This window comes from Dermacentor albipictus, chromosome 5 (assembly GCF_038994185.2).
Source record: "Dermacentor albipictus isolate Rhodes 1998 colony chromosome 5, USDA_Dalb.pri_finalv2, whole genome shotgun sequence".
Taxonomy (NCBI): domain Eukaryota; kingdom Metazoa; phylum Arthropoda; class Arachnida; order Ixodida; family Ixodidae; genus Dermacentor; species Dermacentor albipictus.
In genome coordinates, this window is record NC_091825.1 from 16,262,394 (window position 1) to 16,277,435 (window position 15,042).

Sequence of the window (15,042 nt, forward strand, 5' to 3'; positions counted from 1 at the left end):
GCCGTGATTAGATAAGAATATTTCTGGAATTCTGAGATCTTTCTACACATGCCAGTGCAAAAGAAATTTGGAACAGAACCATAACAATATAGTTACAGCTTTTGTTATATTTCTCACATTTCTGTTCTAGGTTCCTATAAACGACAGGTGTCACGCCCATGAACTAGACTCGGCGTTGAAAAGGGTGAGTGAATATTTATGTCTGCCATCATTGCCTTAGCGAGATCGAGTGAAGCGGACAGGCGAAGAGAAGGGAGCGACACGAGTGCCTTGCGCGGCGGTTGCTTTCCCTCCGTTATTGCACGGTTATCTTTAGAAGGCGGAGGCGTTACGTAAAATGCAAGAAAGTATGCTCAAAATAGATCAATACAAAGTGGAATAACGAATGCAGAACGCAGGTAAAATAGAAGTGAGGCGTGCAGACAGGACACACGAGTAGAGAAGTGGACAACACGAGTTCCGTCGGCGTTCGTGTTGTCCACTTCTCTACTCTTGTGTCCTGTCTGCACGCCTCACTTCTATTTTGGATAATGAATCCTTACCAACTGGCTCAGCTTTCTGTCGTTCTAAACGCAGGTAATATGTGACACTAATTGAGTAACACATCATCATCATCAGCAGCAGCAGCCTGGTGACGCCCACTGCAGGGCAAAGGCCTCTCCCATACTTCTCCAACAAACCCGGTCATGTACTAATTGTGGCCATGTCGTCCCCGCAAACTTCTTAATCTCATCTGCCCACCTAACTTTCTGCCGCTCCCTGCTATGCTTCCTTTCCCTTGGAATCCAGTCCGTATACCCTTAATGACCATCAGTTATCTTCCCTCCTCATTACATGTCCTGCCCACGCCCATTTCTTTTTCTTGATTTCAACTAAGATGTCATTAACTCGCATTCGTTGCCTTACCCAATCTGCTCTTTTCTTATCCGTGAACGTTACACCTATCATTCTTCTTTTCAGAGCTCGTTGCGTCGTCCTCAATTTAAGTAGAATCACGGATAGAATTCACAATCATGAAATCACTGCTGTTTATATTGAATATTCCATGAAATTCTAAATAGTCTGGCATAATAAACTTAGTTAAATTTCTGGGTGTCCTTCATGGTAGTGGGGGGGACCAACTAGTCGATAGAAATGGAGAATATCAGAAACTGGTATCAGCTTCTTGCAGTCAGTTATTCTTATTCGCCTTCATTTAACGTGGCACAGGTGCACCACAAGAATAAATCTTAGTCCCTGTCTTATTTCACATTTATATCGATGACATCATTGAAGTCATTGCAACAACCTTGTCGAGATTTCATTATATAGTGGTTGAGTGGGTAGTCTATCATTGCTAACATCAGGATTTCGGCATTTTGCCATTCGATTATAGGCAAATAAAACAAATTAAAGAAAACACATTGCCCCTTATTGAAACGAAAAAGCCCATAAGCCGGGATGCTGACAACCTTGCCAGTGTCAATAAATATACGTGCTCTGAGTTATGCCTGCTCTTTGTTTTAAGTGGCGTGGGCAGATAAATATTGTGTGCTCCGAAGCACTCGGCACACTCACGTATCTAAAATGGGCGCTCAAACACTCCTCAAAAGGCTGCAAAGTGCCCGCTGCAAACTTTTAGTTAGGCATGCGCTAGAATATGTCGGGATTGATAGGTCTCTCCACTGCGAATACGAGAAAGCTAAGCTGTAATTTTGACAGATAAAGATCATACACGGTTAATCTATACCGTTATGCCAAATGGCTTTTTCCTAGATCACGGTTTCACAATTACCCGCTCGAGCCGCTGCTCCATAGGCACACGTGTGGTTGCATCTGCACGTTGCATACGATTGTGAGTGAATTGTGAATTTCACATGTAACTCGTCGTACAAGCTATCCTGTGAAAGTTGAAATCTGTAATACTACTGATATTTAATTGAGCAAACTATTATCTGAACAAGTAACGAAGGAAGTAACAAACTATAGCTTTCGCTGAAGTTATTCATTTCTTACCGAGTGTTAAAGTGTGCATGCACTGCAACGTTATCTTTGCATTGCGGTAGCGTGCAAAATTTGTTATCAGTAGGAGGTTAGCCTCAGTATTTGTACTGTTTCGCGAAATGTAGTTGCGAGAATGGTTCCACTGGCTGAATCTGTGAAGTTGCTCGGTAGCAATGATACTCAGCCGCGTTGTAATACCTCGAAATATGCACTATTACGTAAATCATTTCTTGTCAAAAGCATAAAATTACTTTTTGGGGTGTGGCGCAGAAGTATTTTTGACATTCCTACGAAAAGACGAAATTTTCTGTGAATCATTCGTATAAGTGTTTGTCCTGTGCCTTGATTTTTTTAACAAACCTGGCGAGCACAAGCTTCACTTACTTGACGTTCCAATAAATTTTTGTAGGTTCCGTAACATCGGGTAAGGCGAAAGCCTTTTATTGTGTAAAACGCATCAGCCAATGTCGCAATGAAGATACATTTGATGGTTGTGATGTTAAAACGATTCTGTTCTAATTTTTTTTCTCTAACTTAGTGGACGCAATAGCACTTTGTCTGAGTTTAAGCCTCTGCTTAATGTGTAGGTGCAATGGTCGCTGGTCGTGAGTGGTGATTGAAAATTGCGTAAGGATGAAATTGAGGGAAATAAATTCTATACTGGCCCATATCTTCTTGCGCGTATATTTGTTATTATTCGGCCTCCTGCTTATAACATCATCAAGAAAGACGATCTCATTGTCAGTTATGCATATCTGTATTTCTTCCTTTCTCAATGTGAGCAGCTTGAGCACGGTTGGATGTTTCAGATTTTAGTGATCATTGTAACTGTACATCGCTATTCCACGCAGTTGGATGATTCGCGGCGTTGATGCCAGTATGAAAGTTGCAATGCCGTTTGCATTGACTGATCTTGTGCATTTCAATGAGCGGCGTATTTGCTCGCTTCCCCTAGACTTCGTGCAGTGCACTTCTTGTTGGCCGAGGTTTCAAAAAGAACGACTACGCGCAGTGGGCTCGGGACCTGGTTCGGAACAAGCGAGCGCCGCTTTCCTTAGAGAGGTGAGAAAATACCTGTGTAGACTTTTCATGGCATGTGTACACTATTTATCCTTTTTTGCGTGACCACAATTTTAAGAGCAGTTAAAGTTCTGGCTCGGCACAAGGTGCCGCCTGCATGTATCAAGACATTCACGATTGTTGTCAAAAATTCTTTATGTTGTCGGTGATCGTTGTGTAATGAGATTGTATGCGCGATGTGATTTCTGTTGTACATTCTGGAATGTACGTGAGCGCCAGCCATTGCCCCGGAATCTTCGTGTCTCAGTAAGCAGATGACGCGTTTGACGCGCAGATCAGATTTCAATGATCGAGGCGTGTGCTCGTCTCCATCGCTCTCATCAAGTGCAACTTGTTTTACAGCGAAGCTGTTAAGGGCTACTTTCCCCACTATCTCGTCCACGTGAACTAAAAAAATCCTTATTATTGTGCAATTCCGGGCCGAGACCCACAGTGGAGGGGAAGCAGTCGTTAAACGCTTCCCATACGTCAGACGATACCAAATATAGTGCAATACCGTGATGACCTGCGGTGGCGTTCAAGCACGTGTTACGCACTTTCCATATGTGGGCCTATCCCAAAGATAGTTCAATATCTGGTCGACCTTCGGTAGATGTGAAGCAGGCCTTAAGCGTTCCCCGTACGTGGGGCGATCTCTAAGGTAGCGCAATGCTGGACCGACCCACGGCGATGGTGAAGCCAGTGTTAAGCACTCCCCATACGTGGGCCGATCCCGAAGTTGTGCAATGACGTGCAGACTCGCGGCGGAGGTGCAGATCGCCATTAAGGGGCCCACATACACAGCTTCGCTGGTCATCCTTCTTCACAGAGTGGAAGGCCACTAAGTCTTTTATTGAGTATAACTTGACGCAGCTTGATGCAAGTGAGGACAGCAACCGAAAACAAACAAAATAAGCGCTGAACTATCCACTCTCGTCCTGTTGTGTTTCTTTTCGGTTCCTGTTCTCGTCTACGCAATAATACTCAAGATGCAATAACTTCCTGAATAAAGTTCTTTTTATTGGGATGGAAATTATATGGACATTCCAGGTGCATTTATAAAGTGTAAGTGCGATAACGTCGTTGCCGCGTGCCGTATGCTGTCAGTGCGAGTGAAAGCGCACAAACGTGAGCTGAGAAAAGTGATGGCTCCATCTAGCACGCGCAAAGCTGCAATGCGGGGAGGAAGCGCTGCGTCTTGTACTGTTCGGAAAGCAGCAGAGGCGATGGAGGAGGAGGGTACGGTTCTACAATAGTGGCGGCTGCGCATGGCACGGCTGAGCGCGGCCGCGCGGTACCTATGTTGAAAGCGATCTACGCTCGGTACAAAGTCTGGAGGCACCGAGAGCTGATGGCTTCTTGTGCACAGTGTGTTCTCATCGCTTCGCTCGCGTTGGCATGAGAGTAGGTCAATTCGCTCGCGGCTCCTGTTGATTTTCCTCCCGCGAGCGCTTTTGGAGCTAGTGACCGCGGTCACCGAGTGAGATGTGTTCATGGTTGCTTGTGCGCACGTGACACCATGCTTGTGAGGTTAGATCGCAAGCGATTATTTGTAGTTTACACGGCCGATAAGACTACTCTCCTTACTTCGTATGGCTGCCTAATAACTTGATATCTGGATACGTGCTTCACCATCTGGGCGAAACGGCGACATGTGTTTTTGCGACTACAGTTTTGCTCAACAATGAAAACAGGTTTTCTGACTCTCTTTTGTGTCACGGTCTGATTCTTCACCAACCTGACGAAGTGACAGCAAAACACACAATGCCTCAATGTATTTTTTCCGTACTACCAGAGCTGGCAAACGTGTCTCAACATCTGAAGGTTGAAGCGGAAGAGACCTATTGTTATAACGTGCCGCATCGACATCCTTAAAACACATCAACAGCGACGCATAGCATATAAAACACAATAACAAATTTTAATAAAAATGAGGCCAGTAGTGTTTGCAAAAGTGGTTATAGACTACGCGATGAAAGGTAGTTACTGGAGATGATAGCAACAGGTTCGAGCATGCATAATGACTATCTAAAGTCGAGAAATTATCTAAAAACTGTGATGTACAATCAAGAATAATCGTACTCAATTGTTGTTTGTGTCGATGACTTTCCGACAGATGTACCGGGTTAGTCAAGATAGCGAACTTGAAGAAAAAAAAGTTTGGCGACCAAGCTTCATAGCAGATGCGGATATTATATGCCTCAGAAAAACCTCCTGTGAGCCTTCCAAGAAATTTCCCAAATAGGTGCGTGAATGGCTGAACTACGAAAGACATTCTTGCAACCTGGGCTCTAAATTCCCTGCCGTTATGGTTATGAATATTAAACTTTTTATCAGAAAGCCACGTCGCTATAACCCCTTAAGAGGGCCAGTCTGGCCAGTGCTGTAAAAAAAATTGGTATTTGCTGATCCTTAGGAACTTAGGCTGAGTCAGTGGCTGTACTTTGTCGCCATGCATAACTCCTGGCTCCTGGCTCACTCATTGTACCGAAATGGGGCAAAGCAACAAACGTGTATTAAGTCCATAATCCGTCCAATTTACATCTTGTGACTGTAATTCTGATGCCTTGTACATGAATCATTTTGTGTGAGTTAGGAAATGCGCTCTCTCTAGCTGTGAGAACAAAGTACAGACCAAACACCTCCTCAAATTCTAAAATACTGAACTGACATCAATGTTGAGACTAAAGCTAATCTTCACAGTGCTTTGGTAAACCGAAAGGCCTTTGCTATGATCAATAAGTTAGAAAACTCCCAAATTAGCTGGCACAAGATGATCGGCTAAATGCAGTACTCACGGTAGTGTGAGTGCGTAATTTTTAGTAATGTACAGCTTACCGCTGCTGCAGACGAACAATCCGTCTTTCTGGCTTAATTTCATTGTGTTTATAATGGCTCAGGCAGAGCAAACCTCAGAAAACAGTCATGCTTCTCTTCCCTTTCAGCAGTAGCTAACAATCGCCAGTGAGAGGAAGGGGTTTCTCTGTGCGGCGTAAATCACGCTGACGCCATTTGTCATCACTGAGCAAAACTTCTTGAACTTCGTGATACTCGCTTGCAGCGTAGCTTTTTCAGGCTGCTCGACACAGCAATCGGCGTTGCATTGAACAGTGGCATCGTCAGCCTTGTGTCGTCACCGCCACCACGATCCAGAAATGAAATCAGTCTTGCACACAGCAGATTCTGATTACTTCGAGTAGAGACGGGGGTAGCTATTTTAAACGTCTTGATGGGTGCGTCGCAAAAAGGTTATATAACTGAGTGCATTGGTAGATCGAAACAGCAAAAACACGGTTTCGTTCTTTCGGCTATGACGAAACGGCGGCTTGCAGTACGTCATACAACGATCAAGATACGCATGTTTACATGCGGTTTGTACGACCCTTTCTACAACACATGCAAGGAAGGAAAAAACTTTAATAAGAAGAGTACCTGCGAGGTTGCCAGCCTGGCCTGAGGCCACCTGGGCATTATGTGTGGTGAGGCACAGCCTTTCCACTACTGCCCGGGCGCATAGTACGTCATCTAGTTCCGAGCTAGTCAGAGCGCTTATCGCTTCCACGAGAAGGTGCGGTTCTGTGTTTTCCTCTACGTATATTGCTCTCATCTCGGCGCATTTACATATTATGTGGGCCATGTCTGCGTGTTCGTGCTTGCAGAGCGTGCACCTCACGTCTGGGTATTGTCTGGAATTTGCTCTGTTTAAGGGGGCTGGGTTTAGGAAAGTTCTAGTTTGCAACCTTCTCCAATCTATTTCTTGAGAACGGTCAAGTTGTTTGTGCGGTTCCGGATATGCTTCTCTTTGTTTCATATAATTTGTAAATATGTCATGATACGTGACCAGACTCTCCCTGTCGTCTTGTATCGCTACTTCGTCATTGTCACCTCCTGCGCGTTCTCCATCATCTCCAATGCAGTCCTCCCCCCTTCCCTGGGGGTTACGGTGTGTTGGGCCGTCGCTGTTTCAGCTGCGGTGGGTTAGTTCTTGCGCGGCTGTGTGGGCCTTCTCGTTGAGGTTTGGAGGGGTCGTCGAGTCTTCTGTGGTTACTTCTCCCGTATGGGCCGAGATCAGTTTAAGGTATTTGGATGTGATTTTGCCGTTCTTGAAGTCTTGCGCTCTGCGGTTTAGGATTTTGGCCACCTCGGTGGAGATTCAGCCCTTTGCGAATTTCCCAATTGGCGTCTTGCAGTCGCTGATTATTGTTATGTCTTGTTGCCCACTGTTGACTACAGCCAATTCGATTGTCGTTTTTTTCCGCTGCCTGCGACGACCTAGTCCTTACGGAGGCTGCAGCCATGGTATTTCCTTTCGTACCTACGACCGCCATTGCGAAGAGGGAGTTGCACTCGTCAACGCCGACACCACCATTGTCATCCCACTTTCTGAGGCACCGGGCGGCGTCTACGAAGAGCACCCCCTCCCATGCGCCATGATTTTTAGGAGCCTTTTCGTGAGGCATTTCCTTCTCTTGACATTGTGCACGGGGTGCATGTTCTGTGGGATGTTTTCCGTGTTTATTGTGACTTGGACGTCCGTGTGAGTCTGCGTCTTGGGGCCCTTCATTGCGTGGTAGTTTATGCTGTTACTTTCTATGATTTCTCTGCCCGCCTTGGTTCCGGGGAGTCTTTCGAGTTGCGCTATCCCCTGTGCTTCCGCGATTTCGTTCAGCGTGTTATGTTCCCCCGAGTTGTAGTAACCTTGCGTTTATTATGTATTTCGAGACAGCAAGTGCTCTTCTGTACGCTTTTCTAATGAGCTCGTAAATCTTATCTTTCTTAGTCTTGTTCCAGTGTACCAATAGATAGCGCTTGTCTTCGTCGTCGTTTCTTCTTGTGTCTTTGTTTTGTGGCGCTATACAGATACCGTTCAGTACCAACAATGCCATATCGCTACCCTTATGGACGAATGCCACCCCGTACGTCACATGAGCGATCGCGAAGGCGTGGAAAACCCGTACAATGTTTTCTTCATTAATTGAAGAATTGATTCTGCTCTTGCAGACCCTTTGTATTAGCCTAACGGGTACCGTGACTTTCTTTTCCAGATGCGTTATAGTTTCCGCGTCTGTTCCCCTGACTTCCATCCAGAGACCCAGTACTCTGATCTTTTGGACCGTGGGTACCTCCGTGCCTTTTCTCCGGGTTATTCTGGCGTACGCAAGTGGCAGCAACCAAGAGTACACTATAGAAACGCGCCTAAATAAAAAGCACAGTGAACAAAAGATACAATACTGCATATCGTAGCTGAAGTTGTCTCCCTTGCTGATCTTTCCGCATTGGGAAGAGATTTGGCGTTCTTTCTTGAAGAAAATGAAACCGCTGTGTCTACCCTTTTGAGGCACTGGTCTGCTATCATCTTGTGGACGCATCGGCTGTCCTACTATGCACAATGAGCAGGCTTACTACTCTGTTGTTGTTACGTGGCAACACTGCCGTGACAATGTCACCGACTTTCCCACTCCTTGAGCAGGCTCTAGCTCGGTGCTTTTGGATCAGCGCTGCTGGAACTTTTACGGTAGATGGTCACTGCCTGCTTGCATCGCCGGACGCTGCCAGCTTGCTTGCCGGATTACGCCTCAAGCGCACCCTTCGGTAATACCGTCACATCGCGGCGGCCAAACGTGGACTATGGTCACAGCGCATCATCAACACGCACCGTCACGTCACCTGAATATCTCATACCTGCTGACTTTCTGGCTTTAAAAGGCACGCCCGTTTCAGCAAACATCAGTGGACATGGCAACATTGCCGTGGCAATGTCACCGACATTCTCGCTCCTTGTGCAGGTGGGGATATAAAATATGGTTTTCACAATGATTTTTTGTGCTTAGTCGTGTTGCCGTGTCCACATACTCTCCTATATTGTATATCTGAGTGTTTTACCGTTCCTCGTTTGTTAATGCCCCGCTCGGGAGATGTTGAAGAAAATGTATCTATCACTGAACAAGTGTTTAACGAGATGACTAAGACCCAGAAGGCGGTTTTGGTAAAAAGTAACTAATATTGAAAAAAGCTAAGCATCTTTTGAGGCTCGAGTAGAGGGCAGGCTTTCGATAATAGAGGAAATATTAGAGATCTTGGGCGTAGCCCCAACCAGGCTTACTAACCTTGACGAGTTTGGCAATGAAACTGTAACTGCAATGGCAACTATTAGTTAAAGAGTTGACCACTTGGACCGTAAATTAAATTCTGGCAGTAATGCTCTCGTCAAACCAATTGAGGACCTTGAAAATGGCTCTCGGCGAAATAATCTCATTATCAGAGGGATAAAGGAAGATCCTAATGAAACTGAAGAAGCATTACGTAAGAAGGTAAATGTTGATGTTTTTCATACAGTCCTAAACCTAAAAAATTGATTCAGTCGAACGGATTCATCGCTTAGAAAAGCGGAAGGATGGTAAAGATCGGCCAATCATTTTGAGACTCTCAAATTTCCGAAATAAAACTAAAATCTTGTGAAACTGCTTTATGCTCCAGGATAAGGAAATGAGAATGAATTAAAATGAAAACGAATTGTCGAGATCCGCAAACGGCTATGGGAGTCTAGTTCTGCGGAGAGAAAAAGGGGGATCAAGGTGAAACTTATGTTTGACAAGATGAAAATGAATGATCTTGCTTATGGTTGGAATAGGGCACTAATTGAAAGTACTTATGTAAGGAACTTTCCGAAAGAGATGACAAGCACGGTAACAACGATTGAGGGCGTCACAGTGCATCTAAACAGTTCAAGATAATAAACATAAATGTAAGAAGCATATTAAATAAAGTTACGGACATTGAGGCTATAGTACTGGAACATGATCCTGATATTCTGGCACTTACCGAAACATGGCTTAAATTGTCATACTAGGTGCCGTAGTCACACCTCCTGGATACAAAGTGATGAGAAGAGACCACGAAACGAGAGGAGGAGGCATTGCTTTGCTAATTAAATAATGTATATTGTTCAGTATTCTCCCGCATGTCACGGATGTCGAAGCTATTTGGAATAAAACCAAACTTTATAATCGTACAGTAATAATTGGTGCTATGTACAGACCACCAAACTCCCCAGTGAATGTGCTTAATAAATTGACAAGCTTTATGGACGCACACCTAAAGCACGAAGACAATATTATTTTATTAGGAGACTTCAACCTTCCTGGAATTAATTTGTCGATGCCTGGTGTAGAGGGACATGACGTCCCTCACTGTGAACAACTACTTGAGATCACTTTCTGTTATGATTTGACTCAGGTCGTCTCAGCTTGTATACTTGTGGGTCCAACTGCTTCCTCAATCCTTGATTTATTATTCTTATCTATTTGGTTTCTCCCATTTCTTAACATGTGTGAAATTGATTAAGGCCTCTCTGATCATAAAATGGTAATGATATCATTAGACATGTATGTTATAAGTGAGCATGGGATGGCAGCAATGGCGCAGTATTTGCTGAAACCGTTCTTCTTTTACATTCAGATTCTTCCACTAATCGGGCTGTTTCCTGTCCGTGCCTGGAAACCCTTCGATGGAGCCGGTACTACGCCCTTCCTTGCTGAAAACTCGGCCTTTGCATCATGCGGCGATTTGCTGTTCTCTTCGTCTGCGCTTGCCGGAAACGTCAGCGGAATCATCGTACCGGATCTTTTCACCAAACCAACGGCATCAACGCATGCGTCACCCTGTGGTGCGCATATATATATAGGCCAACGATGACGACCCTCGTCAGCGGGCATGGGATGGCAGCAATGGCGCAGTCTTTGCTGAGACCGTTCTTCTTTTACAGCCAGATTCTTCCACTAATCGGGCTGTTACCTGTCCGTGCCTGGAACCCCTTCGATGGAGTCTGTACTACGCCCTTCCTTGCTGAAAATTCGGCCTTTGCATCATGCAGCGATTTGCTGTTCTCTTCGTATGCACATGCCGAAAACGTCAGCGGAATCATCGCACCGGATCTTTTCACCAAACCAACGGCATCAACGCATGCGTCGCCCTGTGGTGTGCATATATATAGGCCAACGATGACGACCCTCGCCAGTGGGCATAGGATGACAGCAATGGCGCAGTCTTTGCTGAGACCGTTCTTCTTTTACATCCAGGTTGGTAACTCGACATCCCTTTACTGTAAGCGCTCTACCAATCGCACTTTGCGGCTCGTCCCACGCCCGGACATATTGAGGTGCTTATTTGCAGACTGTGTAAATGTTACGAAGTTGCTGTTGATGTCCGGAGACATTGAGCTTCACCCTGGGCCTGATCCCAGTTGTACCACTAACCTGGTTCTCGAGGCCATCAACTCTCTTGCTACTAAAATGGATGCGCGTCACGCTGAGCTAATCTCAACTCTTAATGAAGTGAAAGCCAACCAAGAATTACTTGAGGAGCGTATTACAAGCATGAATGCCAGATTAGCATACGTAGATCAGAAAGTCGCTGCACTTGAAACTCAGCAAGAACCTGCTCATATCCGAGGCATTATGCTGAAGCCATGAAAAGTGAGAATGCATCGATGCAATCTCATCTGGACGATTTCGAGGACAGGTCAAGGAGAGATAACTTGATTTTCTATGGTATCACCGGTGGTGCCTCTGAAACTTGGGCGGAAACAAAAAAAAAGTTCGTGCACTCCTTGTGCACTTTTTCGCGTTGCAATTACCCGAAGAAGGAATTGAGCGTGCGCATCGTTTAAGTTCCTTCATAAATAACAAATGTCGACCAGTGGTAGTGAAATTGGCATCATTTAAAGCAAATAAAAACGTATTAGCACAAAAGAAGAAACTGAAAGGATCCGGGGCATCAATTCAAGAAGACTTCTGTCGGGCAACTAGAATGACCAGGAATAAGTTAATTGCATTTGGAAAGTCTTCCGGTCAATTGTATCATCTCAGGTGCAACAAATTGTTCATCCACAAAACGTGCTGCCCGTATTGCTCTCAAACCGATACCGTTTTTGAACTCCAGCAGAACAGTATTGCAACTGCCAGCGGTAATGTAGGCAGCAGCGGAATAAATTTCCCTGCGAATCCCCCGTCACCCGCTTCGAGTTAGCATCGCGCGGCCGTACAGAATAAGCATGACAATGATTACTCTGTGCTATTCATTAACATCCGCTCCATTTTTAATAAGCGCGATGCTCTGTCTGCGCTGATCGAGACGTGCAATGCAGATATTGTTGTTTTAGTCGAGACCTGGCTTTCAGATAAAATTGAAAATGCGGGGCTTTTCGAATGCAGTAACGCTTACAATATTTATAGAAATGACAGAATAGGACGATGTGGCGGTGGGAGCTTTAACGCTGTTTCATTTGATATCACCTCTTTTGATATACACGTGCCTTCGCGAATTGAGTTCTTGTGCTGTTGTATTCACATAAATAACAAAGACATGATATTTGCCGCTTGCTATCGACCACCCGACAGTACATCCACATTTTGCAATGAGCTATTTGACTTTCTTAACCAAATCGTTGTTAAATATCCAGCAGCACCAATATTCTTGCTCGGTGATTTCAATTTCCCTGGCATTGACTGGGCTGTTGACTTCCCATCAGTGACTTTGTCATCATCCCAATGTTCAGCCTTTATGATATATGTTCGACATTTGGCCTCACCCAGTTTGTTAAAGGGCCTACCCGTGTCACTGCAATTTCTGCCAACATCATTGACCTCGTCATCACCACATCCCCTGATTCAATTTCCTCACTATCAATTATACCTGGTTTAAGCGATCATTGCCTGATTCATTTTGCACCCCGCAGGGGCGTCTGCGCAAGCAGGTGTTTGGTGTGTTGCGACACCACGTACCCGAGCACACGAGGGTTGGACCCTCCCGCGTGTAGCCGTGCGCGGCTTAGCCGTGTCCGGGGAAAAGGGGATCCTGGGGGTTGAGCCAATGCCGGGTGTTTGGACCTTTACGGCCCCCCGGCGGCGGCAACACACCTCTTTGGCCTCTGCTTCACGTAGACGGCACCCCCGGACTGACCCACCCGGGGGAAATCGGCAGTCGCCTTTTCCTGTCTTCTTCCTCCACACGCTTTTTCTTTACCCTCTTCTTTCACACCTGTCCTGTCTCCTTGTATCTTCTATTCACTTCAATTTTTCGTAGGTGGCAAGGGTTAACCTTGTGGGGCTAACCTACCTTGGTTATGTCGTATTAGGTTATAGTCTCGATGTACAGCTGGCATGTGCTGGACTTGTTCGCATGTTCCTGTCGCGTCCCCTCGTTGGGCTCCATGGTGGGCGGCTGGCACCATGGCTGAACAATACATTTTTTCCTATGGCTCCTCCTTTCCCCCAAAATGATCGCCCCTCTCATAAAAGAGGGCGGACCGAAGCAGGTGAATTTTTCCAGAAAAGGAAAGTTACCTTCCCAAAATATCATGTAATACATAGCGAAGTACAAGAAAAGCCAGCAAGAATCTTGTCCCCATTCACAGTATCCAAGTCCTTGACAGAAGCCCTCGGCCCTGGCTACAAGCTTTCAAAAATGTCTAGTGGCGATTTGCTGCTCGAACTTCGAGACAACGTGCAATACACCAAACTGTCAAACCTTGCGTCCATTGGGGACATCCCTGTCTCTGTTTCATCCCACCGATCCCTCAACACTGTCCGCGGTGTAATATCAGAAATCGACTTCGTACACTTAACAGAACAAGAAATGCTTGAAGGGCTCACCGACCAAGATGTCATAGACGTTCACCGGATCAAAATCCGGAAGGACAACAAAGAAATTGACACGAAACACCTGATCCTCACCTTCAATAGCAACACACTCCCTGAACAAATAGAAGTCGGATACTTGAAAATAGATGTAAGGCCTTACATTCCCAACCCCCGCAGGTGCTTCAATTGTCAGAGGCTCGGCCATGGCTCACAGAGTTGCCGGGGCCGCAAAACTTGCGCAAAATGTGCTTCAAAAGAACACGCTACTGAAAACTGTAACGGCGCAGCGCGCTGCGTAAACTGCGAAGGAGAACATGCCGCGTACTCCAGGGCGTGTCCGTCCTGGAAAAAAGAGAAAGAAATCATCACACTGAGAACCAAAGAAAACATTTCATTCAAAGAAGCCAGAAGGCGCATCGCACTAACAAACACATTCCTCTTCAATGGAAGAAATAACTTCGCCGATGTGGTGCGACGGGGCGTAGCGCCACACCAAACTTCGGCGGCTGCTGAGGCAACGGTTACTGGGCCTTCAGCGGAACCACCCACGCCCCAGGCAGAGACAGCGCAAGCTGCCCTGCCACCTACTAATCAGGGCCCGCCGGTCCTCAAGCCGGCCGCCCAAGAGGTTTCTCCCCAACGGGAGAGGCCTAAAACACACACACCCGCCATGTCGCGGAGCTCCAGCGCCTCGGGAGAGGCCATGGAGACAACTCCCGATCCGCCCCCGCAACCGCGGAGGCAGAACTCATTCGAAAGAAAGAAAAAAGAAAGAGCCCCTATAACGGGTCCTCAAACACGAGGAACCTAATCATTTATAGCCACACCCCTACAAAATAATTAAACATGGCGTTCCTGGTACATTGGAATTGTCGTGGACTTATCAAAAACTATAGCGACATAAAAGATATCGTAAACACATTTTTTCTCCTGTGGCTTTATGTTTACAAGAAACGAACTTAGGACCAGAACATAAGAACATTTTAAAAAACTACAAAGTATTTCGTTGTGACAGAGAGCAAGCGCGTAGGCTCTCTGGAGGTGTCGCGATTATAGTCCAAAATGGTGCTGCTACTCACGAAATCAGGCTTCAAACGAAATATGAAGCTGCAGCAGTGACCGTCCTTGATTTTAAAACAATTACCATATGTACTGTTTATCTAGAACCACATTTAAAAGTTACACTTCATGATTTAGAATCACTTTTTAAACAACTACCAGAGCCATATTTAGTAGTAGGGAATTTTAATGCTCACTCCTGTTTTTGGGGGAGTGACCAAACAGACACTAGAGGCCGTATCCTAGAAGATTTTATTTTATCAAATAACGCCTGCCTGCTCAATACAGGAAAACACACATA

General features: G+C 45.7%; 1 protein-coding gene across 2 annotated transcripts in view; it reads left to right on the forward strand.

Moving 5' to 3' along the window:
• Positions 1 to 15,042, forward strand: part of LOC135906571 (medium-chain acyl-CoA ligase ACSF2, mitochondrial-like) — a 467,079-nt gene that overhangs the window by 92,150 nt on the left and 359,887 nt on the right. For both annotated transcript variants that reach the window (XM_065438015.1, XM_065438016.1), the window contains exons 3-4: positions 131 to 184; positions 2,939 to 3,045. In XM_065438015.1, coding sequence (XP_065294087.1) covers positions 131 to 184; positions 2,939 to 3,045 — 161 coding nt within the window. The remainder of the gene's footprint in view (positions 1 to 130; positions 185 to 2,938; positions 3,046 to 15,042) is intronic.